Source organism: Rhea pennata, chromosome 10, assembly GCF_028389875.1.
Source record: "Rhea pennata isolate bPtePen1 chromosome 10, bPtePen1.pri, whole genome shotgun sequence".
Taxonomy (NCBI): domain Eukaryota; kingdom Metazoa; phylum Chordata; class Aves; order Rheiformes; family Rheidae; genus Rhea; species Rhea pennata.
Window position 1 is genome coordinate 20,543,604 of NC_084672.1, and position 19,113 is coordinate 20,562,716.

Genomic DNA, 19,113 nt, shown 5'->3' on the forward strand with positions numbered 1-19,113 from the left:
TATTTCTTAGTAGCTGTTCAATCAGTATGTAACAACTTCTGCTCTGAAATGGGGCAAAAAGGAAAAAACACATCTAGGGAACTTGTCTTTTTTCTTAGAGAAACTGATTCCCTTTTCTAACTTCCCTATTGGATTAAAACAATATTTGCAAATTAATGTCCTTAATGCAATTAATGCTAACACAGTGGGACTGACTGAGGATTCTTAATAGCTGGTCTAACTTAAAAAATAAATCTTGGTTTTACTTCTATTTCAAGCCTTTTCTACTTCCTTTTTTCTCAGATGGTAGTTCTGTGATATCTTAAATATTGTGACGTTTTACTCATTTTTCCATTAGGAATTAAAAAGGAGATTTGCATTGATCCAGAGGAGTAAGGAGTTTGGAGGAGGGAACCTTGTAGGAATGTTTTAATCAAGTCTAAAATTCTCATGGACTGGACAAACACTCTGGATTTGAACTCTGGTACCCTCCAAAAGACATGCCGAGCAGGTGCCTCACGTTTACTGTCGGTAAATGGTGTTCAATCAAAATATTCTCTAGAGTTTTCCATGTCACAGTTTGATAAAAGGATTTTTTTTTAATCATATTTAAGTTGTATTTCCTTTTCTACAGATATCAGTGGGAGCACTTTTCTGAAAACATTCTTTCCCTTTCTTAGAGGGGGGATTCGTGTCTCCTCGCTTAAAATGCTGTCTGAAAACCAAGAATAAAATAAAAATAAAAGAATAAGCTAAAAATTCCGTAGTGTTTTAGCCCGTTACTTAACGCAAACGTTGCGCGGCGCGAGCGAGGGCTGCTGGGGCGGCGCTGCAGTCGCGGCTCCCCGGCGCGGTGGTGGCGGCGGCGGCGGCGGCGGCGGTGCGGGCGCCTTGCGGGCCGCAGCGGCGGCAGGAAGGCTTTCGCGGCCCGGCGCCGCGGCGCAGCCCTGCAGCGGCAGCGGGAGGCCGGGGCGGCCGGAAGCGGCGGCTCCCGCGCAGGACGGAGGTCGGAGCCGCCTGCCGAGGGTCCAAGGTCCGGCGGCGCGCGGAGCCGAGGAGACGCCGCGCTGGGAGCCGGCTGTTAGGTCTGCCGAGCGTTTCGCAAATAAAGGAATTAGGGAGGTTGTGACCCGGCAGAAAGATTACGCCTGTTTTAGTGTAAACGCCCGCTGAAATAGTTCTCTCTTTCTTTGCAGGCTTCAGTCTGGAAGTTCTTGGATAGGAATTTGTTCCTCAGGAAACCGTTCCTGGTCACCAGCGTGCCTGGTTGTGCTGCCATTCGAAGTTAACTAATGAAATAACGCTAGTTGGTAAGCTGTTCGCGTCTTGTTCACGAAGGATTGAGCGCAGCTCTCCGGATGTGTGAGACTAGGTTTGGCTTTATTGTTTTCCCCCGTTTATCGAACGCAGCAAACTTTTCTCCTGTGTCTGACTGCGTTTTGTTGCAGCAATTCGTGTTTCTGGTGTCAGAACACAGGTGAGACCTCCCGGCCTGTTTTTTCTCTTAGAGACACGATGTCGTCTGGAAACGCCCGCCAAACGTTCACCAAACCAGCGTTTGGTGAAAAGGAAGCAGCCGAGTTGGTTGACAGAGTATTTGGATTAAAGGTGTCTTGGGTCGGGCCTCTCCCCAGCTACGACGACCAGAATTTCCACGTGCGCGTCTCGGGGGGCGCGGGTGCGCCTGGAGGGGCGGAGGAGTACGTCCTCAAAATCACCAACTCCGAAGACAGCCAGGAGCCTGACCTCATCGAAGCGCAGACCCAGGCCATGATGTTTCTCAGCGCCGAGGGCTTTCCCTCAGCTACGCCTTATCTCACAAAAGACGGTAACATCATGTCTCTGGTGTCAGGAGGTGAGCGCGGCAGGAACCCTTCCGCCCTGCTAATACCTCTAGCTACTACATGAGCTATTTGTTACGGTACGACAAGATGTTTGGTTCAGTTACAGCAAACAGCTGTGTTCTGCTGTGCGGCACGGATGTAAACGGAGATTAACTCTGTGGAAACCCGTAATATCCGAGCGAGCGAGAGCAAGCTGCAGCAGAGCAGGAGGGCCGTAACAGCCGCGCGGGTGCTCAGCTTCCTCGCGCTATGTTCCCTGCTCCCGCCGGTGGCAGGCTGGGACTTGAGTCTCCAGTCTAAGTATAGATCCTGACCCACATCCCACGTCGCTCTCAGCTTTCGAAACAGAGCTTCCCTGATGAAACAGCCCCTTTGGAGGGCAGAGCTATCCTGCTGAGGACACCAGAGCTGTGCTTCCTCGCTGGGGAAAAAACACAGGGAATATTAGAAAACCCCAGAGACACTGGGGAGCCCTGATCAGCGCAGAGCGCCAGCGCCGGTGAGATTTGAGCACTGCTGCAAGCATATCTAGGTGTGGGCTTGAAATATGGCACAAGACTGCTCACATTCTTAGCAGTTTCTAGCAGAGACTGGGCAGCAGCTGGTAGGGAAGGTGGATATTGCAAAAAGGTCGAAGTATACCTTGGCTATTTTTCCAGTTAATTTATCTTGACTAGTTTTCATGGTTTGCTTGTTACCAGCTATTCTGGCATGGGAATTTATTGACCAGACTGGTTTTAGTTATAGCAGAATCGCACAGAAAGGATCTCGAAAACTGCATTCAAAATGTGATCATCTGAAGTAGAAACCCTGCATTTATTTTTATTTATTAAGGTATATATAGCACATGACCTATATGTTTAGCCATAGTAGTGTAAACTTAAAATGCCATAAGTCAAATAATTTGAAAAGAGTAAGCATTAATTATGACAATACTTAGCAAATAACTTCAGTATAATGAATCTGAGAAAATGATTCAACCAGACCTGACCACATACAGGGAAAAAAGTTCATTGTCGAAATCATGTTACGAATTCTTTGTAGAATGTTGTAAAATACAGTTCTAGCCTATCCATGATGCCAGAATGAATTGCTTTAATAGTGCTTAAAAGAAAAACTGTGTTGACATTGTGCTTTCCTTTTAACCATAACTTCCATACAAAAGCTGGGATCCCTGAGGCCTCCCACTCTGCTACAAAACCATGTAGGTGGATATCTGCGGGCACTGGATGATACCTCTTGTATGCAAAGGCCATCCCAGGCATAAGGGCTTGGAGTCTGACAGAAATTACACGAATGTTAAGATTTGCATACCCTTGCACAACACTGATAAATCAAATCTTTATGAAATCTGTTTTGTCAGCTACATGTGACTTATTTTTTTCTGCACTAGGAGAAACCTTTTTTGCATCTTGCTAATATTCAGTAACACATACTAAAGTGACCGACTGCCTCTCTCTTGTTTTTTAGGTGCTGGATCTGGGAACAAAAAGTACATGGTTAGACTGCTGACTTACCTGCCAGGTACACCTGTGGCAAAAATTGCTATAAATAGGCAGATTTTGTATGAGATTGGTAAGCTAGCTGCCAGTTTGGATAAAGCTCTCTCAGAGGTGAGTTTCTGTTGCTCTAGCCTCCCAAAGTCCATTCTCAATTAACTTCCCATGTATTATTTCTTCCTGGGCTTGCAGTCTGTTTTCCTGTTCTGACAAATTCAAGTTGGTGAATCTAGATGTCCCAGTTCAACTAATTTTCCAGGCGACAAGCTCCATGCTGTAACTGTGAAAGCTGACTGTTATTAAAGCATTTCCTCAAGTAGCATGACCAATTGGTGCTTACGACATGGTCTTTCAAATCCTTCTGCAGGGTGATGTATCAAGAAAAGGGAGATAAGGATTTTTTTTAAGTAAGTAAATCTCATCTGTTTGGTGTTTCAAGCCTGGTGCATAAGGAGAGTAAACTCCAGGCCACCCAAATCAGAAGTATGTAAAGATTCTTTATGTAGAAACATGTAAAGCATTGTTGTACAGTGCACAAGTCAGACCGGCACAACTGGCTGATGTATTATTTTGAATTCATTTTGACATAGTCCCTTTCTCCTGCTCACCAGAACTGTGACCATTTAACAGCAGTAGCATTTGGTTCCCTTTCTGTAATGATGAACAGAGACTTCTGACACTTCTCTCAGTTGCACTGTTTCCAGTCAAGTAATTTTAATGCAAAGTAAGTTCTTCCTTTACTCTGTAATTATACAGGGTCATAAAGCTGATAAATCAGCCAGTAATTAAGTTTGATGCATAAAAGACCTCTTGCATTATTTATTGCCTTTCATTAACCTTCCCTTCTCATGTTCTGGCTACTAGCTTCAGACAATTATGAAATGTGAATTGCCAGCTTTACTAACCACATTCTTAAATTACAACGGCATTTTTCAATTGGGAAAGATAATTTACTGTTACTTTTTAACCACTGTGGTCATGCTTTTATAATGTGATTGAAACAATTTACACAGACCAGCTAGCCTCAAAGTACGCCTGTGACTTGTCCTATCAAGGAGGAAGTATTAGATAAGAGAGCAAATTTTTATGAAAAAGGCTCTGTATGCCCTTAACTTAGGAAACCTCAACAACCAAGGTCTGTCATTTTAAAGAAATAAACATACTGTTGTTACCGTTAAAATTTTTTAATATTACGGACACCAAAAGTAATACCTAGGGGAGCTACAAATGACTGAGCCTCTCTTTTTTTCCCCCAATTAATTTACTTAATCTACTTGATAGCAAAGCAATGCACCATGCTTTTTGTGCACGAAACAGCAATTGCCACTGCTTTACCAGTTGGTTTCTCCTTTTGCTTGAGTATGTCTCATCTTTTAAATGGAAGTTAGTTAACATTTATGACTTTACGGTGACAAAGGCTTGTGAGAATGTTGAGATCTGAGTTTTCATCACCTTTCGCACATGTGGTATCCCGTTAATATCTTGCTGGAATGTCCGATTTTGCCAGGGCTTGAAAGGGAAAACTGCAGTGGTTGCTCACCAGAGGACATTCTTCCCAAGCGTCGGGCTTTTTGCAGCATTTGAGATCTTGTCACATGATTTTTGTTTTAGGCTTGATTCTGTTCTTTACTTTTTCATAAACAGTTCTAGTTCTGGCCATCTTCAAGCTCTCTTTAGGTAGACCCTTAATTTTAAGCATGGGGTTTCCTTTCAGGAGGAAGCCAGGTTCTTGAGTGGGAAATGTTTGTATTTGCCCTGCACACTGGTGGGACCTGGCCCAAAAGGCACCTTCATGCACGTTAGAGGGTTCCAGGTAAAGAGTGGTGTGCAGTGCGAGAGAGGCTTTTTCTCCCAGGATGTAGCCTTCCAAGGAGAGTTTTAGGACCTTGTTATTTAGGCTACCGGAATGCACAAAGGTAAAGCAAATGGAGCCAATTTGACTTTATTTACTTTCCAAACAAGTAAAATGAAATGCATACAGCTTACTGCATGTGGATCTGGGGCCTGCGTGTACTGCATGGACATCTGAGATCCTGTAGTAATTTTTTGTAAAACTGTCCTGTATGTCGACAAAGTACTTCTTTCCTCAGCATTTTTGACGTGCCAACTGATCCTATGGCTCAACCCCAGAAGCTGCCACTTCTAAATGCCAAGAGCAGGTCCTGGGTGTCTCCTGCTTCGGCAGCTTTCTGTAGTGCCAGCTGCACAATCCCGGCACTGCCAAGGATGCGACTCTGGTGCTGACGAGGCCTCAAAGCCACTACATACATGTCACATGGCAGAAATGTGGGTTAATACTGATTTGAAATAGTTTAAGTGATGAGTGATTAAAGATAATCTTTGTAACTGAAAAATGGGGAGGGGGGGAGTCAGTTTGGATGTGGGTATTAAGGCACTCACCTTAATCATCTTTCAGATTATTTTTTTACATGTTGATAGAAAATAAGTCAAAGTCATGCAGCTTTTCATCAGAAACCTGTTTCAGTTAATGAGGGCTTTGAATCAAGCCCTTTAATCACAGGACTGGGGTACTTTTATTTATGACCGATTTTCTCCTCTATTTTCCATAGAAATTCCATCATCCATCAGTAAAAAGTCTGCATCGAGGGCAATTCATTTGGAACCTGGCAAATGTCCCTCTTCTAGACCAGTATATTTATGCCTTGGGCCAGAACAAATATCGTGAAGTTGTAGAGCAAGTTATTCAGCAGTTTAAAAGGAAAGTAATACCTAAGCTAACCAGTTTTCGAGCCTGTGAGTATTTTGTTATTAAAATTACGTTGCATTGAGCCACTGGAATTTTTTACATGAGTTAGTGTCTGTAAGAGAGGCAATATAAGCAAAACATTTTCTCCTTTATCTATAGCACAGGCTGTGTTGAATGAACACAGTGCAGAACGTGCCAGGAAAAATGCAGCGTCCAGTACCGGTAGAGCCATGTTCAGTTCATGATCATTCTGCTGAGATTGCTTACATAATAATTTTCATGCTGTTATATCAGCTTACTGAGAATATATGGAGCACACTCCTCCTTTTCACCAAATAACTACTAAATCGTATCTTTTTTAAAAAATACAACTTGCATTAAGTGACGACAATGATTTGACAATGGAAAGCTTTGCTGTTCTGGATTTGGAAAACACATAGAGTATCTTAGGTTCCCCCAGAACAAAATAAGATCTCTTAACATTCGTTTTATCAGTTGCTATCTGGTCACCTCTCGGTGTTAATGGAATTGAGGTTCCTAGGAAGCAATAAGGCTCTGGAAGATATGAGTAGTTACAGCAAGATAAGGAGAGAGGGAGGGAGATTGGCATGGTTTTGTAGTTCACTGTTAAATTTGAGCCTCTATGCATGTCTTCGGTGCTATTTCACTGAGAAATGTAAGAAGTTAAAGATTCTGCTGTTTAATTATTAATACCATTTTGGTTTCTTCTGTGTTTAGGTATCAATCATGGGGATCTCAATGACCACAATATTTTAGTAGACTCCACCTCTGCTTCCCTCGAGGCTCTTCAGTACAGAGTATCCGGCATTCTGGATTTTAGTGACATGAGTTATGGGTATTATGTATTTGAAGTTGCAATAACTATCATGTACATGATGATAGAGAGCACGGATCCTCTGGGTGTCGGAGGGCATGTTCTGGCAGGGTTTGAAAGCATCCTCCCTCTGACAGAGGAGGAGAGAGCTGCTCTCTTTCTCTTGGTGAGTGGGAGGTTTTCGCAGTCGCTCGTCATAGCAGCCCACACTGCTCTCCTGTACCCAGAGAATAAAGAATACCTCATGATCACAGCAAAAACTGGATGGAAACACTTGATGGCAATGTTCGAGGTGGGCCAGGAAGCTGTGGAGAACATGTGGTTTGAGACTGCAAAAGCATATATGGACCATGGGCCTGCAGAGTAGAGCAGCGGCTGCACGGTAACGCCTGACTGTATCTATGTATTAAACACTGCGCTGCCTGTACTGGAGCTTGTGCCCACCGCGGTGTTTCCATATGTAACTGCGGGACGGCGACGACACCGCAGCACGTCCGACGCCGCACCACGGCCGCGTCCTTCTTCCCCGCCCTCCCAGGGGCTGAGGGCGCGCGGGCCCCGCCCCTGCGCCGCGCGCGGGCGGTGCGGCCGTTGCCGCGGCCCCGCCCCTGCAGCCGTTGCCGCAGCGGCAGGGGCGGGCGCGCGGGCCCCTCCCTCCCCCCGTCGCGCGGGGAAGCGGCCGCCCGGCCCCGCCCTGGCCGGCGCGCGGCACTGCGCAGGCGCGGCGGCCATTTCCGGCGCGGCGGCGAGGACCTGGGAGCGGCCGCGGCGCCCGGCTCTTCCCCGCCAGACGGGCCGCACCTGCCCCCGCCGGCCGGCCCCGGCCCGCCGTGAGTGTGGGCGCGGGGACTCGGGGCAGCGGGGCGCGCCGCGCCGCTCCGTTCCGCGCGGCGGGTGCGGTGAGGCCTTCGCCGCCGGGCCGGGGCGGGGATGACTCTGCACTGCGGCGGGGGAGGAGGCGGGCCGGGCGCCTGGCTGCGCGGCGGGTGGCGCTGCCGGGCCCGCCGGGGCTGCGGGCGGGGGCGGCGGGGCTGGGCTGGGCGCGCGGCGGCGGAGGGTAACGCGCGCTGTCGTGTCTTGCAGGCCCGCTCCCCTGCGGCCCCGCCGCGCGCTTCGGGCACCATGGTGAGTGGCTGCGGCGCCGGCCGCGGGGCGGCGCTGACCGCGGGAGCGCTTCGCGTGACGGCCTGCGGGGGCCGGCGGCGCGGGTCAGGCGGTGCGGGGCGGAGGCTCGAGCAAGGGCGGCAGAAAGGCGGCGGTAGCGATGCGAGCTGTGGCTCTGCTCTTCGGCCCAGCCCGGATGCGTGATGGCACCGGCGTTACGATCTTAGGCCCTAAGCTGGCGTCCTTAAGCGATTGCTGTTACGTGGTTCAAAGCGTTGTTTTCTGACCAAAGAATGGCAATAATTAATGGCCTGTTGCTTTTTGCAGTCTCGAAGATATGACTCCAGAACTACCATATTTTCTCCAGAAGGTATCTTTAAACCCTGCAATTCACATGTTCTGAATATCCTAGCCTACTCCCCCAAACTAAATAACAAACCATTGATATGAAGCTTGGCCATTTAAAATGTATTTCAGTTCACACGTGAGTTACATAAATCACACTTACCTGCTAGGAGTAGCAGCATGTTCTGTATGGGAGCTAAGAGTCAAAGTAGAGACTTTCAGGTTTATTGGTACTTAGTCAAGCAGTGACGTAGCGAATATATAGCTATACCCAGATTCCCCCATCCCTTTTGAAATCTTTCCTATTCATCTTTTGAGTATAGAGGGTTCTTACTGCTTTTTGTGCTCGTCCTAGAAAATTAATGTCTTGCTGGTACGGTCACACTTTTGTTATGTATACGCATACACTGAAATGGGTGCTTCCGGGCTATTCTTTCCTATTTTATACATGGGACTGGATTCAAAATTTCTAGTTTTTTTTTTCTTTTGTCAGTAGTGGTCAAAAGTGTGAATGAACTGGAGAATAGCATAAAACTTCTGTAGGATGCATTTTTTTTAGTACTTCTTAGAAGGTGGATGAAGTAATGACTTCCCTTAAGAGTGGGCTCTTAATTGATGTGGAGTTAATATTCAGTAGCATTTTATATAGTATAAAAGCATTGCTCCAAGGATTTGTTTATTTGGAGATAAAGGGAGCAAGAATATTAATTTGGTTCTTACTATGAACATAGCATAATGGTGCTCTTGGAGCAGAATAGGAATGACCAGCTATTTGTGTTATCCCTTGATAAGGGTTGAGTACGCACAAACTAATGTCTTTAATTGTTGGAATTTGATCTTACTCTATTGGAGTAGAGTTTTGCAAATTATTAAATATTGTTTTCTGTAGAGGAAAGTCTTTTTTGCGCATTGATGGTACCCTGTACTACTTTATCAAAATTATAGGTTTTTGTCCCTAATTCCTTTCTCCTTTTCAAGGAGTTAATTCACTAGCAGGCAGTAACAGACTGAGGAACTGATCCTGGGTTGCATAATGAGCATCTGTCAAACTCTTACTAATTTAAGTTGCTCTGTATGATTGATCCTGTTCAGTATTGATTTGTTGATGTTACTAATTGAAATCCTCTCCTAGGTCGCTTGTATCAGGTTGAATATGCCATGGAAGCAATTGGACATGCAGGTACTTGCTTAGGAATTCTAGCAAATGATGGTGTTTTGCTAGCAGCAGAGAGACGCAACATTCATAAGCTTCTTGATGAAGTCTTTTTCTCGGAGAAAATATACAAACTTAATGAGTAAGTTGAAATGATGATTGGGGTCTGCTGATATTATCAATAATAAAATATTGTTGTTCTAATGTTTTAGCCTTGAACCAGGTTTTAAGTGTTTAGCACTTATTTTATTCTGCATTTTTGACAAATGTGATTTCTTGTCATTGTTCATTTTAATAATTCGCCTCCTCCTAAAATGGAAGCATCGCATTTTTTTGTCCTTTAAAGAGAATTTTCTAGGTGGAACAATCTATGCTGTGTTATTGTATTGCTGTTAAATTGGGAATTCCTCGCTTTACAAAATACTGTGGAAGGGGAACTGAAGGATACAAAAGAAAATCATATATTGTATTGACTCAGCATCCTTTTCTAAGGTTTCCACTCCCCTCTGCTCCCCCCCCCCCAGTAAAATGGTAAAATAAATTAATAAATTAGGTAAAGCATGCTTTAGCTTTCTCTCTACAACTGTAGCAGAGGTGATGCATCTCTCTGGTTTTAATCTCTCTCTATGGTGCTCTAGAAGTTAGATCTGTGATGTCGGAGCAAACAGTGATGCAGGTTATGTCCTTTTGAATACAGGAGAGGTAGAGCTTCAGCTCTGCTATAAAATAGATGTGGAACATAAATAGCTTTTCATCCTGTCAGCTTCCCTCTTCTACGTTGGTCTTGAAAGCAGCCAGAACTGTAAGGCACACTGGATGAAGGAGGCTGAATAATAATGCACTGGAATGATTGCCTAGGCTAACTGTTCCCTCCTAAAACTTCAGCCCATTATCTGTTTTTTTTCTTTTTTATGCTTTCTGAATAGTGAATATTTTCTAGTAACTTCAGATTCATTAAAAGCGATGTAAAAATAAAAGCTAGTGGAAACAATGAAGGACATTCTGCTGAAAATTAAGAGCCAGGTTCATTTCAGCTAAAGCTTTTTTTAAAAAAACCCATCAAATCAAGATCACTATTTCAGTTACAAGAAATGTAACTGTGTCAATCAGCAGTTTCCACCGAAGGTCAGTCACACACTGTATGATGTGTTGGGTGGCCTCCAGATAGGTCCTGTGTGTAGCTAATGGCTCTTGTGAAGATATTCAGGATCTCATCGATATGTAGAATTCAGTTGTCTCTGGCATAATCCTTCTCTCAGAACCACACATATAACTAACATGCTGACCTGCTCACTTTTGCTTTCTGACTGTGCTCTAACGGAATGGTTACGTATTTTTGGTGTAACCTAGAGGCAGGAGCTTATTAACCTGTTTTGTATAGCAACTGTGTAGTTTTGATGTGGAAGGCCAGAAATGTTGCATGAAGACATGACTTTTTCAGAGATTGATAGGAATCCAGTTAATTTGTGTGCTTATACTGCAGGGATATGGCTTGCAGTGTTGCTGGGATAACTTCAGACGCCAATGTTCTAACAAATGAACTGAGACTGATTGCGCAGAGGTAGGTTTGCTGATAATCATGTTTTACTTGACTGAAATGTCAGATTTAGTTCTCTATGTATTAAATGAGCATGCACTTAGGTTATTTGAATTAAAACAGCTAGATTGAAGCAGTTTAAACTTAGGAACTTGTTATTTTGCTAAATGAAGTATTGAGATACTTGTTAGCAAATTGAACTGCAGAATCATATTTTATAATTCTTATAACATTGTGTGTAATGAGAATATAATAAGGCTTTATATATTAGTCTTAGGGGAAAAGGTTATAAAATACCAGAACAATTTTAGTAAAGGGGCAAATATATTTAGAAGGTTCCTGAAGAAAATGGAAAGCAGGAAAGTGATTAATTGCATTTTACGCTGCTAAATCTCAGACTAGATGGCTACAGATTATTTCTGAGTTCTTATGCATTTCATTCATCTAATAGTATTATTTTCCTCTGTGCATTTATCAGATACAATAAGTAACTTTATCTGGCTTACATCAGTTGAAGCCTTGCATAGAAGCTTTATGCTGCTGAAATTTCATAATTATAGTAGTTATTGCTAATATGTTAAAACTTAAATGAGATGCTTTGATTTAGAAATGTGCCTCTTTATAGGAACACTTTTAACACCTGCATTGGGATGAAATAGGATTGCCAAAGACTGATTCTAAAATAAGCAAGTTTTCATTGTGGAAATGTGCTTCTATCACCATTTTTTTTCCTAACTGCCTTATGGAATATAAGTCTGTAGAGTCCATTTTTGTTTCCCTCCTGTACAGTGCATACTTGACTGTGTGTAAGATGGTTCATTACTCTTACAAACCTACAGCTGTCTTGTTGCTCTGAATTTAAAGTTATAAGCAGCTGTTCTTAACTATTTCTTAATGTTCAAAATACCTCTTTCTGTCTTTCTCAGCTGACTACTGTTATGTCTCCCTGTGATAATACTGAGATACTAAATGCTCTTGTTAAAGTAAAACATCTTGCTTTTAAGCAGAAGGGTCTGTTCCTATTATTTTGTATCTTAATTTGGTTATCATGCTCTAAGGCTGTTTTTGAAGATTCTATTTGCTAGCCATACTAGAGAAGGAATTTGCACCTGATTTCTTAAGTTCATAAGTGAAATGATAAAATGAAGAATCTAAGTGACTGTTTTTCATTGAGTCTTTCAAAATAATATTGGCATATGTTTTGCAGTTGATTTGTCTTGCAACAGTGGCTAGGGACTTGTACTTTCCCAACCAACTGGTAGCTGTTTCTCCTATCATGAAGGCTATGAATGTATATTTAAATGTATTTCAGCAAATCTTTATTGCTGGTCAGCTGAACCCTAGAATTAGATCCCTTGCTTTCTTGGAATAAAAGTACATCTTCTGAAGATACAGACTGCTTACTAGAATCGTAGTATACTGGCAACTCAAGTGTGCACCAAACTTTTTTCTGGGATTTGCATTTTAATTCTAAAATTAATTTAATTGAGCTATTATTGTTAAATTTTCGTTGTTTATTGGAATTGGGAAGTTAATGAAGAGTCATGGAAACTGATTTCTTTTCCATACCAGGTATCTATTACAATACCAAGAGCCTATTCCTTGCGAGCAACTGGTAACAGCACTGTGTGATATCAAGCAGGCTTATACACAGTTTGGAGGTAATGAAGTGCAATGAATCAAAAGACTTCAAAAAGACTGGGGGAAAATAGTTTCATACAGAACATTCTAAAATTGAGCTCATCCATCATAATAGCAAAATGAATTACAAGTAAGGCTTCCTGCTACAAGGATAAGTGTGTCAGTATCACAATACTTAACAAAAAACAAACAAACAAAAAAACCCCACCACTTCTGTGGATCTAGAAACATATTAGAAAATATGTAGTGTTCCTTAATTGTATTTTTTTTTTCTTGATAGTAGCAAAAGTGTTACAACACAAATTTCTAACAAAATGGTCATTCTGATATTCTATATATCTGTAATGTGAAAGAACCACCTTTTAATGTAACTGCCTTTTGAAGCTGTCAAGCTATATACCTTAAAAGTTTCATACTTTAAAAGTTTTGAATTAAAATCCTGAGATGGTAAATTCCATTTGTAGAATTAGAAATTAGCTGTTATTAGGGTTAAATGAAATAAAGTTCTGCTAGATTTCTTTTTCCTTGTGACTTTGAAAAACACTAGAACTACTTACAGTTGTGCTTATCTCAAGTAACAGAAGTGCAGAACAGTATTAAATCCTAGTTCACAGGAATGAATTTGAAAAAGGAAATCAAAGAAAATAATTGTCACTCATGACCAGTCTTGTTACTAAATTTAGATTGCTAATAGTATTCTTTTCAACAGGAAAACGTCCTTTTGGTGTTTCATTGCTGTACATTGGCTGGGATAAGCATTATGGATTTCAGCTGTATCAAAGTGATCCTAGTGGAAATTATGGAGGGTGGAAAGCTACATGCATTGGGAATAATAGTGCTGTAAGTTCTGTTCTTCTCTCTCTCTCTCAAAAAAAAAAAAAAGTAAAAAATACGCAGATTGCACTGTATTAACTGAGCTCAGTTGTTGATTCCTAGGTAACTGTAGCAGTACTGGTATTACTCATCTTAATGGCTTTGATATTATCTGATAGAAAAGCAACTTACTGTTTGATCGCACAGAGATACTGTTTTAATTTTTTTGTGACATTCATAGGCAGCTGTGTCAATGCTAAAACAAGACTACAAAGAAGGAGAGATGACCTTAAAGACTGCACTTGCATTAGCCATTAAGGTTCTAAACAAAACCATGGATGTTAGCAAACTCTCTGCAGAGAAAGGTAAGCATTTCTTTAGTATGAGAGGATGTAACAGCTTTTGCTTAAAAAAAGGAAAAAAATGCACTGAATGCATACATACTGCATGTGACTTACTGGATTTTGTGTGGTTTCCCCCTGCTTTCCTACTCCATCTGCCTCAGCCCCCCCAAGTGACATAGTATTGGCATGTCCTTAGGAGAAGTAAATAAGTAAAAATAATCAACTACTTGAATGGTTTTTGAAGGTGCAGGAGCTCTTGGCCTTGAACAGGCATACAGATGACTTATCTGAAGATGACCTGCCTTGGTCTGCTGCAGAGGCTAGACCACAGCTAGGGTTCACAGTTAGGCCACATTGGGGTGGTAGCAGAATGGTCAAGTGTCTGGTAAAGGAATCACTGGAGAAGTATTAACATGCTTGTTGTGCATGCTGCTGCAGAAGAGAACTGCTGCCATCGAGCTCGCCAGTCAAGCTTTTTTGTTTAAGCAGAGTCAGAACAAGAACCTTTGGCTTCGTTGTCAGTCGTATCAAGTCTTACATTTATGATGATCCTTTCATCAAAAGGAAAAAACGTAATGCTGCTGTGTTCCGTATATTTCAGTTGAAATTGCAACATTGACAAGAGAGAACGGGAAGACGGTAATAAGGGTTCTGAAGCAAAAGGAAGTGGAACAGTTGATAAAACAACATGAGGAGGAAGAAGCAAAAGCTGAACGTGAAAAGAAGGAAAAAGAACAAAAAGAAAAGGATAAATAGCATATGCAATCAGGTGTTCTGTAGATAGTATAGGACCTGCTTCAGTAAAAGATAATCCGGATTTCTGTTTCGCTGAATCCTATGAATATGCCATGGAGGACCCAGAAGTACTCTTGATGAGCCAGGTCCTTAATCGTCATTCAAATTAGTTTACCACTCCTTACACTGAATAATTGCTTTAATTCTTGAACACTTTCTTTTGTCTCAATTTTTTATTATGGAATAAAATTAAGAAGAAGAGTGATGGGTGTCTTTATTTCCTCAGTAATACCTGGATATGTACAACCTTGAAAGAATTAATTGCTTTCAAATATTAAAACAAGGTATATGCTAGTTGGTAAAGAAGAAATACGGTGATAAAATTATTAGATTTTATGTGTATGTGTGACTTTTTCTTCTTAAGTAGTGAAAAGGGCTCCTAAGTTCTGAAAATCATTTGTGAGGTGTTTTCACAAATGCAGAATTAAAGTGTGCTGGCATGCCTAGTTTTAATTTTGGCCGACTTTGTTCTCTTAACAGGCTATGTCAAGCTGATGTTCTTAAAAGCAGTAGTGTTTTGAACATGTTCTGTAGCAAACATGTTCAGTTTATCATAGCCTTTCACCAGTGTATGTGTTTTCTAAGGAATTAGTCATACGCACTAGCTGTATTCACACGAGTTAGAAAGACATTTTACAAAGGCCACATGAAAATATTAAACTATCTATATAGTGCTCTTCTCAGCATACAAAAAGTTAAATGATGTGTTTTGGCATGTTTTTAGGCCATGTTGACCATTTTGCATTTTATCCTGAAAGGAAGAAGGAATGTTTTATATGCTTTAGTTTAATGTTGCTGATATTTCCCTAAGGAGTTTAATTCCCTTTTCTAAAATGTTATTTGTCAGAGAATTAACCAAACAGTTAATGACTTGGGAAATCATGGTATTTGTGTATAAACTAGAAATTTAAATATTTTTTCAGTTTGTCCCTGTCCCTCTGCTGAATGCAAAATTATTCATACTGTTTTTGAATGAACTAAAATCCCTTCTAGTTCTGAAGAAAATGAATCTAGAATTAGGTTACTGAAACTTATCTTGCTCCCTTTGGGTTACCAAAAGCAGGCTGAAAGTGTCACCTTAGTTAAAGATTCTTAATTGAGGTAGGCTTTATCAGCTGAACTTCAACTTGTGATACTTGTGGTTTTGACATATTCTTTGTGACTGAGCCTGGATTATGTCTATACTGTAGGATTTTTTTTTTTTTTACTCCAAAAGAAATCTGATGTTTACAGGATTTAACATGATCACTTAAAGAAATGAACAAATGCATACTGTATATTACAATCTACCCCAGACACTTTTATCTGATAAAAGGTATTTTGCCCAAATGACCAGGAATTATCCTTTGTCTGTCTGTCTCTCAAAAAAAAGGGGGGGAGGTATGATCTCACTATTGAAGAATCTGACTTAAGGTGTCTGTGCTGCAGCTTGCACAGACATAGCATGCTCACTCCGTCCGGACAGCGCTGTGAGGTGACGTGGGTTCTGTGCAGGCTGCAGCACCTGCTCGTTCATCTTGAAAGTCTCAGTGCAGGACAATTGCTTTAGTCTTTGTACTGTACTTAGACTGTGCATAACTAAATTTGTAGTTAATATAAGTTAGACTGGGTTTTATTTGCGCCTTGTGCAAATGTAGATCTTTATTTTCAAATAGTAACATAGGAGTGATACGTCATGTAACAAGTCCTGAATAGTTGCAGTCAACATGCAATGAGGAAGTTTTAATTTCTATTATAAAGGACTGTTAAATACCTCAAGCTCTGTTTTTATATGTATTTAAGAATTTTTCCTTTTGTTTTTTGATACTATGAATGCAATATATCAGCACTCTTGCCGATTTGTAGATCATTCATGATGGTTGTTATGTAAAGTGCTTGAAATATGTCCTAAAAGCAGCAGAGCCAAAACGGACTTTTTAAACTTTGTCAGAGATCACTTGAAAGAAAATGTGGTAAACTCCAGCAATGCTTTGTGTACTTGTCTTCTGGCAGTCCATTAGAGCAGTTAAGTCTGAGTTCATCAATGTATATAAATCACACAAGGCAGTCTCTTTAGTGTACTAGTAGAAGTATTATTAGATAGTTTAGGGTACGTATTTACTGAAATTTTTTCTTAAATGATTCTGTTTCTAACAGTTAAAGAGGGGAAAACAAATATTTTTGAGGTTTTGTTTAAAGAATTACCAGCAATATTTCTTTGCCAAACACTGCTTCATTTGCTGGTAAAGAACCTTTTAAATACTGTAGTAATCTAAACTGAGAATGATTTAATTATCTTTCTAATCTGTACTCTGTTATGTATGGAAACATAGTGAAAAGCTGTGTAGTTACATTACATTTTAAAACATTTTTATGTAAAGGTTTTTATTTACAAAAAAATATTGTGAAATATTTTAAGAGTGTAATCTCTGAACAATAATTATCAGTTTAATTCAAAAAGTGCTGACTCCACTGAGTGCCATTACTAGCTTATTGTGAGAAGAGTCTCACTACTGCCTTGGAATAGACAAGTAACTGTAACACTTCCAATATGCTGTACAGCAACTGGCACTCATCTAAGATGTACAGTAATGTTTTAAACTAGATTTAATTTTTGATTCTTGGCTATATTTGAACCTAGGACAGTAAACAGATGCTGGAGATCTTTTATTGACTAGAATCTTCTGGGGATATCCTTACACTAATTCAAGTTTCCTACCTGTTTTTCCTAGGAATAGAGCAGTGTTTGACTGCGTAGGCCTATTGTGTAGTTTCTAGCTTTGTGTAAAAAAAAAAAAAAAAAAAAACAAACAAAAAAAAAAAAACACACCATACTGCCTGTGCCTTTTCTGGGAGTAACTTGGGGATAAGTCGTAAGAACAGAAAAATGATTTTGGCGATATGTTTGAGTTGTCTTTGCTAATCAAAATGATCTTCCTATTCTTTGTATGTTTATTTTTGGTGTATGTAGTGGGAAGAGTTTATAGTATGTTACTTAAGTATTTCAACTATTTAGCTGTTGCTGTGGATTAAATGTTATTTTAACACCAGAACTTCATGTGGTGCTGTGGAAGGTGACAGATTTTTCAAATTAGGTAACAGTATTTACTTGAAACTGCTTGCATAATAAGTTGTTAGTAAATTTAAAGACTGGATAGTTTATATCTCATTTGAATGCATGATAGAACTTGTTAGGACAAGTATTCACTAATAAATTGTCCTAAAACTGTAATGTATTTTGTTATTCTAAGTAGTTTAAGAGATATAATGAAACTATGCTTCTCCAGTAATATGTGTGTTGTCTCTTGCATCTGTCATTGTTAAAGTCAGCTTGTTCTCTAGATGATTATACTCTGTTCAAATAAAGTCAAATTAACTTTTAAGGCTACTTCATATACGACTTACTGTATTGTGCACTGAAAAACAAAGATTCCTTTAGATGCGCTTCTTAGTTCACCCAAATAGTTTTGCTTGGCATGAAGTTGTAAAAGCATGCAAATTAAGATGATAAACCGAGGAGTTGTGTATGTTAAACTTCACGCTTCTGTTCTGGTTTCCCAATGTAATTATTCTTTCTGTTAACAATATTGAAATAGCAACAATAGTTCTTTTTCACTGTGCTGTGAGAATAAATAAAATGATTACAAAGTGATCAAATGCAATGGTTTTAGAGACCACAGAAGTACCCATGATATGCAAATGATGTACAGATAAGTATGTAACAAGACATCTGAGTCTAAAGAATTAATGAACTCATAATTCATACAAGAGAAAATGCTGTAGCTTCAGACTAGACTCTCCATGATGTGCTTTAAAAAATTCTTGCATATGCTTTAAAATACTAATATTCCCCTTTATTTTTTGTAGTAAAAGATGCCCTCCTTTTCAAGTGTTAATTGCAGTTATTTCTGTTACAATATGGAAGATGCTAAAATAACTTTTCTGAAAGAACTGAGAGTACCATTCACTAGTTATAAAGCTCTTGGCTTTAATCAGGAGAAAACTCAGTTTCACAAAAATTTTTCAAAGCATTTCTGATTTTACAAATAGAATGGAGCAGCTTGCTATTTTTGTCTGTGATTAATTTGGCAGTTGGCTTTCAAGTTAAAGTACTCTTCACAATAAAAGTTGCCATCAGCCAACTTTCTGGAGATTCACAGATGATGCTTCAGTGAGGCCTTCTGATGTCAACTTCAGAGAAGGACCCAATGAGAGATACCAGAAATTACTGATGTAATTGTTTAGGATTTCACATAATGATAAGTATTAAACTTAGCATGCTGCTGTTAGTGTTAACGTTGTGCTCCAAGTTGAAAGCAGCATGGAAAATGGTTTCTTATTTATAACTTATCTATAATGATGATAATACAACGTGTGCCAGATGACACTACATAAACTGTTTATCATAATGTTAGGCATGTAACCTAGACAGTTTAATGTTTTTAGAAGACAGCCTTAAGCTAGGAATAGTGGGTGCAGTGCCATGGTAGACCAGCTGCAAAAACTACAAATGTGAAAGTTTGATTTAAAAACATTGC

The 19,113-nt window shown here is 40.3% G+C and overlaps 2 protein-coding genes across 3 annotated transcripts; both read left to right on the forward strand.

The window, feature by feature from the left end:
• The first annotated feature begins 321 nt into the window (after positions 1–321).
• Positions 322–7,324, forward strand: HYKK (hydroxylysine kinase). Its single transcript, XM_062583916.1, has 6 exons — positions 322–510; positions 1,176–1,289; positions 1,488–1,834; positions 3,294–3,436; positions 5,893–6,076; positions 6,768–7,324. Exons 3-6 carry the CDS (start codon positions 1,495–1,497, stop codon positions 7,229–7,231), a joined length of 1,131 nt encoding a protein of 376 aa, XP_062439900.1. The 5' UTR covers positions 322–510; positions 1,176–1,289; positions 1,488–1,494; the 3' UTR covers positions 7,232–7,324.
• A 273-nt stretch (positions 7,325–7,597) lies between these two features.
• PSMA4 (proteasome 20S subunit alpha 4) lies at positions 7,598–17,968 on the forward strand. 2 transcript variants are annotated; one of them, XM_062583444.1, is made up of 9 exons: positions 7,598–7,694; positions 7,948–7,989; positions 8,296–8,338; positions 9,446–9,608; positions 10,950–11,027; positions 12,576–12,664; positions 13,354–13,484; positions 13,699–13,822; positions 14,403–17,968. In XM_062583444.1, the coding sequence occupies exons 2-9, from the start codon at positions 7,987–7,989 to the stop codon at positions 14,555–14,557; spliced, it is 786 nt and encodes a 261-aa protein (XP_062439428.1). In that variant the 5' UTR covers positions 7,598–7,694; positions 7,948–7,986; the 3' UTR covers positions 14,558–17,968. The 2 variants fall into 2 exon arrangements, with proteins under 2 accessions (XP_062439428.1, XP_062439427.1); XM_062583443.1 differs by lacking the exon at positions 14,403–17,968 and adding an exon at positions 14,240–14,393 and having other exon boundaries at positions 7,619–7,694.
• The last annotated feature ends 1,145 nt before the right edge of the window (positions 17,969–19,113 follow it).

Bases quoted from the DNA above. Each gene is read 5' to 3' on its own strand.
- HYKK (XM_062583916.1), top strand. From the start codon at position 1,495: ATGTCGTCTGGAAACGCCCGCCAAACGTTCACCAAACCAGCGTTTGGT. The intron at 3,437-5,892 runs GTGAGTTTCTGT...TATTTTCCATAG, and splicing joins TGGATAAAGCTCTCTCAGAG to AAATTCCATCATCCATCAGT. The intron at 6,077-6,767 runs GTGAGTATTTTG...TTCTGTGTTTAG, and splicing joins GCTAACCAGTTTTCGAGCCT to GTATCAATCATGGGGATCTC.
- PSMA4 (XM_062583444.1), top strand. The intron at 11,028-12,575 runs GTAGGTTTGCTG...TTTCCATACCAG, and splicing joins CTGAGACTGATTGCGCAGAG to GTATCTATTACAATACCAAG. The intron at 12,665-13,353 runs GTAATGAAGTGC...TCTTTTCAACAG, and splicing joins GGCTTATACACAGTTTGGAG to GAAAACGTCCTTTTGGTGTT.